General features: G+C 38.2%; 1 protein-coding gene across 1 annotated transcript in view; it reads right to left on the bottom strand.

The window, feature by feature from the left end:
* Positions 1-15662, bottom strand: part of LOC148952055 (uncharacterized) — a 318887-nt gene that overhangs the window by 171162 nt on the left and 132063 nt on the right. Inside the window, exons 7-8 of the mRNA XM_089089125.1 lie at positions 10754-11044; positions 5015-5305 (exon numbers count right to left, since the gene is read on the bottom strand). Coding sequence (XP_088945251.1) covers positions 5015-5305; positions 10754-11044 — 582 coding nt within the window. The remainder of the gene's footprint in view (positions 1-5014; positions 5306-10753; positions 11045-15662) is intronic.

Genomic DNA, 15662 nt, shown 5'->3' with positions numbered 1-15662 from the left:
GAGCTTGGGTGCTGTTAGCAAGATAAGGTGTTCATAGAAAGCGTTGTCGTAGAAACTTCAAAAGGGGCTCATTCGATTGGAAATTGAAATGGCTAGTGCCCTTTTTTAATAGTCGAAAGTGATTGGAAGGCAACTAACACCCCTTCCACGCCCACCATTTATGCAAACTCATCCAATCAAAATTTTGAGATAGACATTTTATTCCAAGTAGTTAAAAATTCTGGAAATTAGGTGTTTGAGCATGATAACCCCCTCAGGGCAAGGGTTATAAGTTATACCCTGGGGGCAAATATGGTTTTTATTGAAAGTTTTGTCGTAGAAACTTGAAAAAGGGCGCATTCTATTGGAAATTCAGAGGGCTAGTGTTATTTTTAATAGGCGAAAGTGATTGGAGGGCAACTAACCCCCCTCTCACGCCCACCTTTTCAACAAACACATACAAACAAAAGTTTTGAGATGCCCATTTTGTCAGGGTAGTTGAATGTTTTGCAAATTAGTTCTTTCAGGATGACAGCCCCCCCCCCCATAGCCCTCAGGGCAAGAGTTGTAAGTTATGCCCAGGGGGCATACAAGGTTTTTGTAGAAAGCGTTTTCGTGAGGGCAAGGGTTGTAAGTTATGCCCAGAGGGCAAATAAGGTTTTTATAGAAAGCGTTGTCGTAGAAAACTTCAAAAAGGGCTTCCATTGGAAATTGAAATGGTTAGTAGCCTTTTTAATAGTCGAAAGTGACTGGAGGGCAACTAACCCCCCTCTCAGGCCCACCTTTTCCCCAAACACATAAAAACAATGTTTTTAGATTCCCATTTTGTCAAGGTATTTGAAAGTTTTGGAAATTAGTTCTTTAAGGATGAAAACCCCCCCCCCCCTCCACAGCCCTCAGGGCAAGGGTCATAAGTTATGCCCAGGGGAGATACAAGGTTTTCATAGAAAGCATTGTCGTAGAAACTTCAAAACGGCTAATTCCAGTGGAAATTTAAATGGCTAGTAGTCTTTTTAATAGTCGAAAGTAATTGGAGGGCAACTAACCCCCTCTCAGGCCCACCTTTTCAACAAACACATACAATCAAAGTTTTTAGATGGTCATTTTGTTCAAGGTAGTTGAATGTTTTGGCAATTAGTTCTTTAAGGATGACAGCCCCCCCCCCCACAGCCCTCAGGGCAAGAGTTGTAAGTTATGCCCAGGGGGCATACAAGGTTTTTGTAGAAAGCGTTTTCGTGAGGGCAAGGGTTGTAAGTTATGCCCAGGGGGCATATAAGGTTTTTATAGAAAGCGTTGTCGTAGAAACTTCAAAAAGGGCTCATAGAATATCGTAGGAGGGTTCATTGGAAAGAAAATTAAAAGTTCTAGTGCCCCTTCCAATTGACCAAAAAAATGGAGGGCAACTAGGCCCCCTCCCACGCTCATTTTATTCCATTGGAAATTGAAATGGTTAGTGGCCTTTTTAATAGTCGAAAGTGACTGGAGGGCAACTAACCCCCCTCTCAGGCCCACCTTTTCCCCAAACACATACAAACAAAGTTTTTAGATTCCCATTTTGTCAAGGTAGTTGAAAGTTTTGGAAATTAGTTCTTTAAGGATGACAACCCCCCCCCCCCCACAGCCCTCAGGGCCAGGGTTGTAAGTTATGCCCAGGGGAGATACAAGGTTTTCATAGAAAGCATTGTCGTAGAAACTTAAAAAGAGCTAATTCCATTGGAAATTTAAATGGCTAGTAGTATTTTTAATAGTCGAAAGTAATTGGAGGGCAACTAACCCCCTCTCAGGCCCACCATTTCCCGTCAAAAACGTCAAAAACGTAATCTGTACTGATGTATATAACAAAAGCTTCAATTTTATCTATGATAAAAGAAAAAGTTAATATTTTAACTTGACAAACTAAAGCTTGAAATAGTGCTATATACATATACTTGTCTGTAGCTGTAAACATAGTTACATAGTAGGCCAAAACTGAAATATTTTGTCTAAAAAGACTAAAATTTTGCCTTGATTTTCTTCAAATATTATTTTCTTCAATCTTAGCACATTGATGAGTGACAAAACTACCCTAAAGGCTATCCCACTGCAAAATATGTTATCTAGGATTATTCTGCATATTATGAAGTAAGAATTGTTTTCTTAACATGTTTCCTTATGTAGTGGACTAACCCTGCATTTACTTTTGGTAGCCTATAAATTTAGCATTCCCACTCTTCAGGAGGAAAAACTGCAGGTGTAGAAAATGTGATTCCCAAAAATCCAGGAAGTAGAGACAGATTTGTCATTTCTTTGTATTTTTTAATGAAAATACCAAAAAAGTAAATGCTTAGTAAATACAACCTTGTTTCTTATCTTGTAGGAATGAGAAATTCAATAGGGATATTTAGAAAAAATTGTTATTCTAAACAATATCTGCAGTTATTCTTGTACTTTGGTGTGCTATAGAAGAATAACCTAAACTTTAAATCATAAAGATTGTGCTGTAGCTTATATTCTTGAAAGAAGTTTCTCTAATGGGTTAATATTGTGCAATTCACATAAATGACCTACAAATAGAGGGAATATACCAATTGATGCCTTTTTTCTGTTCTTTCTAAATATAATAGCCCCCTGCAAAATATGTTATCAAGGATTATCTTATCTTACTACTACTGATACTACAATTACCACTACAATGAAACTAGTACTACTAAGGCCAAGGTTATGAAAGTGAAAATCATAGAGAAAATTGATGGGACATTTGAAATAAATAAAAACATACTCTGTGCTTGGAAGTAATATAAACAGCTTATTTTAGGAATGGTTTGATGTATTAAGTTTGAAATTTGAGGTAACATTGTTGAACTTTATTTTTGAAGATCAATTGACCAAACAAAATATGTGCACACTACTACTAGTACTACTAAGTAACTAGTTCAAGTCTTGACATGGTTCCAACATCAAGAATGAGTCAACCCTGAGGCAACATGAAGAAACATAATGAAAAGCTTTGCTACGGTCATATTTCATCGCTGTTGGTTGTTTTCCTCGATAATGATAAACTCAACATAAATCACGAAACTTTTGTTGCGTTTTTTCGCCGTCGTTTACCTATAAGTAGGAAAAATTAGGGTATCAGCTCGTTCAACTCATCGGTTTTCACGGTACGGTGGGCTACGGGCTATGGCCAAGGGGCTACCGTAGTAGCCCATTGGCCTTCCACGTATATTTGTAGAGGTGAAGCCTAAAGTTTATTAATCCGTCTTAAAGAATGATACAAGTAAGTAGGTATTTTCGAAGACCCGTCCGATCTTGAATAAATTGGGGTCACGCCTTCCACGTCATCTGATGTTCCATTGCCACCCACAGATGCCATCTCTAACGAATTTGTAACAGGGGACAATCAGATTCATTCAACTTCCTAGATCAAAAGACAATAAGTGCGTATTTTCTTAATGGTTTTTGTTTTTACATAACTTACAACCACTACGTCCGTGATTTGAAACCAGAAAGATTAGGAGCATAACTAGTAATTAGGGAGTATATTTCAAACATGAGGACCAAACTAACCATTGACAAAAATGTGCTCCAAAACTCATGATTTATATTATTCATATTTCTTGTATTATGGTGCCGACGGTCTCACTTAATAAGTAAAATGCTTTAGAAAAGTAAGGAGCAATCACCAGATACAGGTATTTGTAGGAGATAATGGCAACCAGGTAGTCACGAGTTTGGGATCTCCAAGCACTTCTCAAAGCTTCTTTAGAACATTTACATGAGTCATTGTTTGCTGCCGCTCGAAATAAATCGACAGTTTCAACTAATGTTACAAGGTTTGGTGCACAGTTTTTTCCATTACGACTCTGGTCTCTTCTCGAAAAATTTTAAATGCAAATCACCAAAGAGAACTCATTTCTTAACACACTTACACCTGTGGGTAAAGCGATTGATAAACTTGTATCATAGGCAGCGCAATCGCGCTGCCTGAGTAAAGAACGACGTTGGCACAATGTATCATTTATTTTTTGGTCTTAGACCAGGGCACTTCGTAACGAAGAAGTTGTCGTAGAAACTTCGAAAAGGGCTTATTCGATTGGATATTAGAGTGGCTAGTCCCCTTTTTAATAGTCGAAACTGAATGGAAGGCAACTAACACCCCTTCCACACCCACCTTTTCCCCAAACACATCCAATCAAAATTTTGATAGCCTTTTTCTTCAGCGTAGTTGATTTCCACATAGAAATTATGTTTTTGAGGAGGACACTCCCCCACAGTCCTCAGGACAAGGGTTGTAAGTTATGCCCTGGGGCATATAAGGTTTTTATAGAAAGTAATGTTGTAGAAATTTTAAAAATGGCTCATTCGTTTAGAAATTGTAATGAATAGTTCCCTTTTTAATAGTCGAAAGTGATTGAAGGGCAACTAACCCCCCTCTCATGCCCACCATTTCCATAAACATATCCAATCAAAATTTTGAGAGAGCCATTTTGTTTTTAATTAGATTTAATTAGATTGTTTTTAATTGAGATAGCCAGAAGTTTTTAATTAGATTTTGAACGTTTATTTTGTACCTCTGAATGAGTGTCAAATGAAACAAAATTATGATTGAATGAGAACAGAAAAAGTACAATGGCTAACAGGTCGAAAGATAATGGATTGACTACTACTTTCTTTCAACTAAGAAAAAGACCTCTAGAGTAAATTCATAGCCATTAGAACTGTGAAATAGCTTTAACAGATCAAAATACCTTAAAATTCGCCAAACATTGCACAGGTGTACGGTATTTTTTTTTTTTCGTTTAATAAGTAGAATAAGCCACTTTTCATTTCAAACAAACTAAGTGTAGTATACAATAAACCCTACCTCACGATATGTATAGGAAAAAATGCTATTTCTTTTTATATTACTATTACAAATTTTTCAAAAAAAAAAAAAAAAAAAAAAATCGTTTCGTTACCCAACTTTGCAGAATATGCCCTGACAAACAAGCCGTTTCCAGCTACAAAAGCAAGAGCAATCACATTAAAACTGCCAATTTGGAGAACAACCACTTACTGTTTTCTTATCTCTACTATCTTGATCTACAGAAGTACCCCTCCTCGCGCTACCAGATTCACACCCTCCTGAGTCAACATAGGCCCGAGGCTTACTAGCTCTGTCAATTTTAGGAGGTGGGGGATCCATGGGTAAGCCTGTTTCTTTGACAAAAGGCTGCCTGTGATTTGATCCAACGCTATGCCGGGAATTTGGATGATGACTACTAGGTCGCGATGAATGACCTGAGTCGATGAATCCATATTTACTTTCTCGGTCCATTCGGCGACCATCAAGCCCCTCCGAAGATGGCTAAAACAAAAAATTAATTGCAAATTCTAATTAAAAAGAATCTTACAGTTAAAAATGTTATAGTTCTAAGGGAAAGTCCCATATTCAGAAAACCGTAAAACGGTACTATGATTCTATGAACAATAAAATAAAGAAACGAAAATATTCAAGCTGGCACGCACGCTGGTAAGGGTACCGTTCCCGAAATAATTTGCTTTTGTGGCAATGAATACTGATAGTATGCATTTGGGCCGTTTTTTAGCACGTAAGATCTTTCATCTTTCTGCAAAGAGTATCGTTTTTTCAACTCATCTTTGTTCAAAGATCTTACAGCACACTGATGTTAGCAAAAAACACGAAAGACGCCATCTTTCTGCCATATAGAACACTGATGAGAGAACTTTGATGATATACTCATCATTGTTCTCAGACCACTGATCACAGCAGAACGATGAAAGACGTTTGCATAAAAACGAAAAAACTTGTAAGATCTTAGCAAATTGATGAGTGAAAAAACGGCCCTATTGACTTACAAGTTTCAAGAGCATTTCAAGCATTCAGGGACAGAGGGTTAAAACAACTTTTCTGGAGCTTGGGTGCTGTTAGCAAGATAAGGTGTTCATAGAAAGCGTTGTCGTAGAATCTTCAAAAGGGGCTCATTCGATTGGAAATTGAAATGGCTAATACCCTTTTTTAATAGTCGAAAGTAATTGGAAGGCAACTAACATCCCTTGCACGCCTACCATTTATACAAACACATTCAATCAAAATTTTGAGATAGCCATTTTATTCAACGTAGTTAAAAGTTCTTGAAATTAGTTATAAGTTATAAGGGTTATAAGTTATATCCTGGGGACATGTAAGGTTTTTATTGAAAGCTTTGTCGTAGAAACTTGAAAAAGGGCGCATTCGATTGGAAATTCAAAGGGCTAGTGCCCTTTTTAATGGTCGAAAGTGATTGGAGGGCAACTAACCCCCCTCTCACGCCCACCTTTTCAACAAACACATACAATCAAAGTTTTTAGATGCTCATTTTGTTCAAGGTAGTTGAATGTTTTGGAAATTAGTTCTTTCAGGATGACACCCCCCCCCCCACAGCCCTCAGGGCAAGGGTTGTAAGTTATGCCCAGGGGCCATACAAGGTTTTTATAGAAAGCGTTGTCGTGAGGACAAGGGTTGTAATTTGTGCCCTGGGAGCATATACGGTTTTTATAGAAAGTGTTGTCGTAGAAACTTTAAAAAGGGCTCATTCCATTGGAAATTCAAATTGCTAGTGGACTTTTTAATAATTGAAAGAAACTGGAGGGCAACTAACTCCCCTCTTACGCCCACCTTTTCCCCAAACACATACAAACAAAGTTTTTAGATTCCCATTTTGTCAAGGTAGTTGAAAGTTTTGGAAATTAGTTCTTTAAGGATGATAACCCCCCCTCCACAGCCCTCAGGGCAAGGGTCATAAGTTATGCCCAGGGGCCATACAAGGTTTTTATAGAAAGCGTTGTCGTGAGGGCAAGGGTTGTAAGTTATGCCCAGGGGGCATATAAGGTTTTTATAGAAAGTGTTGTCGTAGAAACTTCAAAAAGGGCTCATTCCATTGGAAATTGAAATGGTTAGTGGCCTTTTTAATAATCGAAAGAGAGTGGAGGGCAACTAACCCCCCTCTCAGGCCCACCTTTTCCCCAAACACATACAAACAAAGTTTTTAGATTGCCATTTTGTCAAGGTAGTTGAAAGTTTTAGAAATTAGTTCTTTAAGGATGACAACCCCCCCCCCCCTCCCCAGCCCTCCGGGCAAGGGTCGTAAGTTATACCCAGGGGAGATACAAGGTTTTCATATAAAGCATTGTCGTAGAAACTTCAAAACGACTAATTCCATTGGAAATTTAAATGGCTAGTGGTCTTTTAATAGTCGAAAGTAATTGGAGGGCAACTAACCCCCTCTCAGGCCCACCATTTCCCCAAACACATAAAATCAAAATTTTCAGATAGCCATTTTTTTTAACGTAGTTGAAAGTTCTGGAAATTATGTCTTTGAGGATGACAACCCCCCACAGCCCTCAGGGAAAGGGTTGTAAGTTATGCCCTGGGGGCATATACGGTTTCTTTATAGAAAGTGTTGTCGTAAAAACTTCAAAAAGGGCTCATTCCATTGGAAATTGAAATGGCTAGTGGTATTTTTAATAGTCGAAAGTAATTGGAGGGCAACTAACCCCCTCTCAGGCCCACCATTTCCCGTCAAAAACGTAATCTGTACTGATGTATATAACAAAAGCTCCAATTTTATCTATGATAAAAGAAAAAGTTAATATTTTAACATGACAAACTAAAGCTTGAAATAGTGCTATATACATATACTTGTCTGCAGATGTAACATAGTTACATAGTAAGCCAAAACTGAAATATTTTGTCTAAAAAAACTAAAATTTGCCTTTATTTTCTTCAAATATTATTTTCTTCAATCTTAGCACATTGATGAGTGACAAAACTACCCTAAAGACTATCCCCCAGTAAAATATGTTAAATAAGATTATTCTGCATACTATGAAGTGAGAATTGTTTTCTTAACATGCTTCCTTATGTAGTGGACTAACCCTGCATTTACTTTTGGTAGCCTATAAATTTAGCATTCCCACTCTTCAGGAGGAAAAACTGCAGGTGTAGAAAATGTGATTCCCAAAAATCCAGGAAGTAGAGACAGATTTGTCATTTCTTTGTATTTTTTAATGAAAATACCAAAAAAGTAAATGGTTAGTAAATACAACCTTGTTTCTTATCTTGTAGGAATGAGAAATTCAGTAGGGATATTTAGAAAAAATTGTTATTCTAAACAATATCTGCAGTCATTCTTGTACTTTGGTGTGCTACAGAAGAATGACCTAAACTTTAAGTCATAAAGATTGTGCTGTAGCTTATAATCTTGAAAGAAGTTTCATTTTTGTGCAATTCACATAAATGACCTACAAATAGAGGGAATATACCAATTGATGCCTTTTTCCTGTTCTTTCTTAATATAATAGCCCCCTGCAAAATATGTTATCTAGGATTATCTTATCTTACTACTACTGATACTACAATTACCACTACAATGAAACTAGTACTACTAAGGCCAAGGTTATGAAAGTGAAAATCATAGAGAAAATTGATGGGACATTTGAAATAAATAAAAACATACTCTGTGCTTGGAAGTAATATAAACAGCTTATTTTAGGAATGGTTTAAGGTATTAAGTTTGAAATTTGAGGTAACATTGTTGAACTTTATTTTTGAAGATCAATTGACCAAACAAAATATGTGCACACTACTACTAGTACTACTAAGTAACTATTTCAAGTCTTGCCATAGTTCCAACATCAAGAATGAGTCAACCCTGAGGCAACATGAAGAAACATAATGAAAAGCTTTGCTACGATCTTATTTCGTCGCTGTTGGCTGTTTTCCTCGATAATGATAAACTCAACATAAATCACGAAACTTTTGTTGCGTTTTTTCGCCGTCGTTTACCTATAAGTAGGAAAATTAGGGTATCAGCTCGTTCAACTCATCGGTTTTCACGGTACGGTGGGCTAAGGGCTATGGCCAAGGGGCTACCGTAGTAGCCCATTGGCCTTCCACGTATATTTGTAGAGGTGAAGCCTAAAGTTTATTAATCCGTCTTAAAGAATGATACAAGTAAGTAGGTATTTTCGAAGACCCGTCCGATCTTGAATAAATTGAGGTCACGCCTTCCACGTCATCTGATGTTCCATTGCCACCCAAAGATGCCATCTCTAAAGAATTTGTAACAGGGGACAATCAGATTCATTCAACTTCCTAGATCAAAAGACAATAAGTGCGTATTTTCTTAATGGTTTTTGTTTTTACATAACTTACAACCATTACGTCCGTGATTTGAAACCAGAAAGATTAGGAGCATTACTAGTAATTAGGGAGTATATTTCAAACATGAGGACCAAACTAACCAATGACAAAAAATGTCCTCCAAAACTCATGATTTATATTATTCGTATTTCTTGTATTATCGTGCCGACGGTCTCACTTAATAAATAAAATGCTTTAGAAAAGTAAGGAGCCATCACCAGATACAAGTATTTATAGGAGATAATTGCAACCAGGTAGTCACGAGTTTGGGATCTCCAAGCACTTCTCAAAGCTTCTTTAGAACATTTACATGAGTCATTGTTTGCTGCCGCTCGAAATTACTCGACAGTTTCAACTAGTGTTTCAAGGTTTGGTGCACAGTTTTTTCCATTACGACTCTGGTCTCTTCTCGAAAAATTTTAAATGCCAATCACCAAAGAGCACTCATTCCTTAACACACTTACACCTGTGGGTAAAGTGATTGATAAACTTGTATCATAGGCAGCGCAATCGCGCTGCCTGAGTAAAGAACGACGTTGGCACAATGTATCATTTATTTTTTGGTCTTAGACCAGGGCACTTCGTAACGAAGAAGTTGTCGTAGAAACTTCGAAAAGGGCTTATTCGATTGGATATTAGAGTGGCTAGTCCCCTTTTTAATAGTCGAAACTGAATGGAAGGCAACTAACACCCCTTCCACACCCACCTTTTCCCCAAACACATCCAATCAAAATTTTAATAGCCTTTTTCTTCAGCGTAGTTGATTTCCACATAGAAATTATGTTTTTGAGGAGGACACTCCCCCACAGTCCTCAGGACAAGGGTTGGAAGTTATGCCCTGGGTGCATATAAGGTTTTTATAGAAAGCAATGTTGTAGAAATTTTAAAAAGGGCTCATTCGATCAGAAATTGTAATGAATAGTTCCCTTTTTAATAGTCGAAAGTGATTGAAGGGCAACTAACCCCCCTCTCATGCCCACCATTTCCATAAACACATCCAATCAAAATTTTGAGATAGCCATTTTGTTTTTAATTAGATTTAATTAGATTGTTTTTAATTGAGATAGCCAGAAGTTTTTAATTAGATTTTGAACGTTTATTTTGTACCTCTGAATGAGTGTCAAATGAAACAAAATTATGATTGAATGAGAACAGAAAAAGTACAATGGCTAAAAGGTCGAAAGATAATGGATTGACTACTACTTTCTTTCAACTAAGAAAAAGACCTCTAGAGTAAATTCATAGCCATTAGAACTGTGAAATAGCTTTAACAGATCAAAATGCCTTAAAATTCGCCAAACATTGCACAGGTGTACGGTATTTTTTTTTTTTTTTTTTTTTCGTTTAATAAGTAGAATAAGCCACTTTTCATTTCAAACAATCTAAGCGTAGTATACAAAAAACCCTGCCTCACGATATGTATAGGAAAAAATGCTATTTCTTTTTATATTACTATTACAAATTTTTCAAAAAAAAAAAAAAAAAAAAAAAAAAAAAAAAAACCGTTTGTTACCCAACTTTGCAGAATATGCCCAGACAAACAAGCCGTTTCCAGCTACAAAAGCAAGAGCAATCACATTAAAACTGCCAATTTGGAGAACAACCACTTACTGTTTTCTTATCTCTACTATCTTGATCTACAGAAGTACCCCTCCTCGCGCTACCAGATTCACACCCTCCTGAGTCAACATAGGCCCGAGGCTTACTAGCTCTGTCAATTTTAGGAGGTGGGGGATCCATGGGTAAGCCTGTTTCTTTGACAAAAGGCTGCCTGTGATTTGATCCAACGCTATGCCGGGAATTTGGATGATGACTACTAGGTCGCGATGAATGACCTGAGTCGATGAATCCATATTCACTTTCTCGGTCCATTCGGCGACCATCAAGCCCCTCCGAAGATGGCTAAAACAAAAAATTAATTGCAAATTCTAATTAAAAAGAATCTTACAGTTAAAAATGTTACAGTTCTAAGGGAAAGTCCCATATTCAGAAAACCGTAAAACGGTACTATGATTCTATGAACAATAAAATAAAGAAACGAAAATATTCAAGCTGGCACGCACGCTGGTAAGGGTACCGTTCCCGAAATAATTTGCTTTTGTGGCAATGAATACTGATAGTATGCATTTGGGCCGTTTTTTAGCAAGTAAGATCTTTCATCTTTCTGCAAAGAATATCGTTTTTTCAACTCATCTTTGTTCAAAGATCTTACAGCACACTGATGTTAGCAAAAAACACGAAAGACGCCATCTTTCTGCCATATAGAACACTGATGAGAGAACTTTGATGATATACTCATCATTGTTCTCAGACCACTGATCACAGCAGAATGATGAAAGACGTTTGCATAAAAACGACAAAAGATGTAAGATATTAGCACATTGTTGTGTTAAAAAACGGCCCTATTGACTTACAAGTTTCAAGAGCATTTCAAGCATTCAGGGACAGAGGGTAAAAACAACTTTTCTGGAGCTTGGGTGCTGTTAGCAAGATAAGGTGTTCATAGAAAGCGTTGTCGTAGAAACTTCAAAAGGGGCTCATTCGATTGGAAATTGAAATGGCTAATACCCTTTTTTAATAGTCGAAAGTAATTGGAAGGCAACTAACATCCCTTGCACGCCTACCATTTATACAAACACATTCAATCAAAATTTTGAGATAGCCATTTTATTCAACGTAGTTAAAAGTTCTTGAAATTAGATCTTTGAGGATGTTATATCCTGGGGACATATAAGGTTTTTATTGAAAACTTCGTCGTAGAAACTTGAAAAAGGACGCATTCGATTGGAAATTCAGAGGGCTAGTGCCCTTTTTAATAGTCAAAAGTGACTGGAGGGCAACTAACCCCCCTCTCACGCCGACCTTTTCAACAAACATATACAATCAAAGTTTTTAGATGCTCATTTTGTTCAAGGTAGTTGAATGTTTTGGAAATTAGTTCTTTAAGGATGACAACCCCCCCCCCCATAGCCCTCAGGGCAAGAGTTGTAAGTTATGCCCAGGGGGCATACAAGGTTTTTATAGAAAGCGTTTTCGTGAGGGCAAGGGTTGTAAGTTATGCCCAGGGGGCATATAAGGTTTTTATAGAAAGCGTTGTCGTAGAAACTTCAAAAAGGGCTTCCATTGGAAATTGAAATGGTTAGTAGCCTTTTTAATAGTCGAAAGTGACTGGAGGGCAACTAACCCCCCTCTCAGGCCCACCTTTTCCCCAAACACATACAAACAAAGTTTTTAGATTGCCATTTTGTCAAGGTAGTTGAAAGTTTTGGAAATTAGTTATTTAAGGATGACAACCCCCCCCCCCCCACAGCCCTCAGGGCAAGGGTCGTAAGTTATGCCCAGGGGTGATACAAGGTTTTCATAGAAAGCATTGTCGTAGAAACTTCAAAAATGGCTCATTCCATTGGAAATTGAAATGGCTAGTGGCCTTTTTAATAGTCGAAAGTAATTGGAGGGCAACTAACCCCCTCTCAGGCCCACCATTTCCCCAAACACATAAAATCAAAATTTTCAGATAGCCATTTTTTTTAACGTAGTTGAAAGTTCTGGAAATTATGTCTTTGAAAACGACACTCCCCCCAGCCCTCAGGGCAAGGGTTGTAAGTTATGCCCTGGGGGCATATACGGTTTTTTATAGAAAGTGTTGTCGTAGAAACTTCAAAAAGGGCTCATTCCATTGGAAATTGAAATGGCTAGTGGCCTTTTTAATAGTCGAAAGTAATTGGAGGGCAACTAACCCCCCTCTCAGGCCCACCATTTCCCCAAACACATAAAATCAAAATTTTGAGATAGACATTTTATTCAACGAAGTTGAAAGTTCTGGAAAGTATGTCTTTGAGGATGACAACCCCCTACAGCCCTCAGGGCAAGGTTTGTAAGTTATTCCCTGGGGGTAAATAAGGTTTTTATAGAAAGTATTGTCGCAAAACAGCAAAAAGAGCTCATTCGATTGAAAATTGAAAGAGCTAGTGCCCTTTTTAGTAGTTGAAAATAACTGGAGGGCAACTAACCCACCTCTCACGCCTACCAATTCCCCAAACACATCCAATCAAAATTTTGAGATATTCATTATGTTCAACGTAGTTAAAAGTTCTGGAAATTAGGTCTTTTAGTATGACAACCCCCTCAGAGCCCTCAGGGCAAGGGTTGTAAGTTATACCCTGGGGGCATATAAGGTTTTTTATAGAAAGTGTTGTCGTACAAACTTCAAAAAGGGCTCATTTGATTGGGAATCGACAGGGCTAGTGCCCTTTTTAATAGTCGAAAGTGAATGGAGAGCAACTAGCCCCCTTCTCACGCTCACCATTTTCCCAAACATATCCAATCCATATATTGAAATATTCAATTTGTTCAACCTAGTTAAAAGTTCTGGACATTAGGTCTTTTAGGATGACAACCCCCTCAGCGCCCTCAGGACCAATGTATAATCACCTACGGAACAAGTACCGACAAAACCTATCCTCTCCACACAAAAAAGTGGCCCTTTGTATACCTATGCGAACCTGTCAACTAAATTGTGTAGTTACACAATTCATCCCGGTCACTCGTCGCCTGAATCACGCTCTAGCATAATCCTTGGCCGGAGCAAAGTACTTTGGCTCGGAGCGATTAAGTATTACAACATTTTGCGTCTAGAGGCGCTGAGGTACGCGGGGTCACTTTTGGAGTTTTGTCAGTACTTGTTCCGTAGGTGATTATACTTTGCTCAGGACAAGAGTCGCAAGTTATACCCTGGGGGCATATAAGGTTTTTATAGAAAGTGTTGTCGTAGAAACTTCAAAAAGGGCTCATTTTACTGAAAGGGCTAGTGCCCTTTTTAATAGTCGAAAGTGAATGGAGAGCAACTAATCCCCCTCTAACGCCCACCATTTTCCCCAAACACATTCAATTAAAATTTTGAGATAGCGATTTTGTTCAACGTAGTTGAAAGTTATAGAAATTGATTTTGAGGATGACAAACCCCCCAAACCCCTCAGGGCAAGGGTTGTAAGTTATGCCCTTGGGGCATATAAGGCTTTTTTTTATAGAAAGCGTTTTGGTAGAGACTTCAAAAAGAGCTCATTCGATTGGAAATTGAAAGGGCTAGTGCCCTCTTTAATAGTCGAAAGTGATTGGAGGGCAACTAGCCCCCCTCTCAAGCCCACCAATTTCTCGGAAATACCCAATCAACATTTTGAGATACTCATTTTGTTCAATGTAGATGAAAGTTCTGGAAATTAGGTCTTTGAGGATGACACTGCCCCCAGACCCCTCAGGGCTGAGGTTGTAATTTATACCCCGGGGGCATATAAGGTTTTTTTTTATAGAAGATGTTGTCGTAGAAACTTCAAAAAAGGTTCATTCAATTGGAAACTGAAAGGGCTAGGGCCCTTTTTAATAGGATAGTCGAAACATATTGGAGGGCAATTAATCCCCCTCGAACGCCCACCATTTCCCCAAACACATCCAATCAAAATTTTGAGATAGTCATTTTGTTCAACGCATTTGAAAGTTCTGGATATTATGTCTTTGAGGATCATAAATCCCCCACACCCCGCAGGGCAAGGGTTGTAAGTTATGCCCTGGGGGCGTAAAAAGTTATTGGGGGAAAACCATCACCCCTCCCACACCCAGTTCCCCAAAAACATCAAAAAAAAATTTTGAGAGCCATTTTGTTCAACATATTTAAAAAGTCCGGAAATTATGTCTTTGAGGATGACACTCCCCCCACAGCCCTCAGTGCAAGGGTTGTAAGTTATGCCCTGTGGTAATATAAGGTTTCTTAGAAAGCGTTGTCGTAGAAACTTCAAAAAGGGCTCATTCAATTGGAAATTGAAAGCGGTAGTGCCCTATTTAATAATCGACAGTGATTCGATTGTAACTTATGCCCCTCTCAAGCCTACCATTACCCCAAGCACATCAATCAAAGTTTTGAGATAAACATTTTGTTCAACGTAGTTGAAAGTTCTGGAAATTAGGTCTTTGCCATCACTGTTGCAGAAACTTCAAAAAGGACTCATTCAATTGGGAATTGAGAGGGCTAGTACCTTATTAATAGTCTAAAGCGATCGGAGGGTGGATGCCCCCCCCCCTACCCCACATTTCCCCAAACACTTCCAGTCAATAGTTTGATATAGCAATTTTTTTGAACGTAGTTGAAGGGGCCGGAAATTATTTTTTTTAGTATGACAACCCCCAACAGTGCTCAGGTTGTAAGTTATAGACATACCCCCCTCCCCCCTGAGTCTAGGGCAAGGGTTGTTATGCCTCGGGGGCATATAACGTTTCTATGGAAGGAGTAGTCGTGTGATCTTTAGAGGAGGTTCATTTGATTGGATATACATAGTTCTAGTTCCTGTTTAAGAGCAAAAAGTGATGAGGGCAACTAGCCAAACCCCTCCCTGATATCTTCTTTTTCCCAAACGCATCAAATAAAAATTGTAAGATAGCCATTTTGTTCACAATAGTCCAAAGAGTACAAAACAATGTATTCAGGGTGGATACGACCCCCCCCCCCCGAGAGCCAAGGGGCAAGGGTTGT

This window comes from Artemia sp. Qi Xiang Cuo, chromosome 5 (assembly GCF_049724085.1).
Source record: "Artemia sp. Qi Xiang Cuo chromosome 5, ASM4972408v1, whole genome shotgun sequence".
Taxonomy (NCBI): Eukaryota; Metazoa; Arthropoda; class Branchiopoda; order Anostraca; family Artemiidae; genus Artemia; species Artemia sp. Qi Xiang Cuo.
The sequence above is the reverse complement of the archived record's forward strand: the minus strand, read 5'-3'. Positions and strand labels throughout refer to the sequence as shown.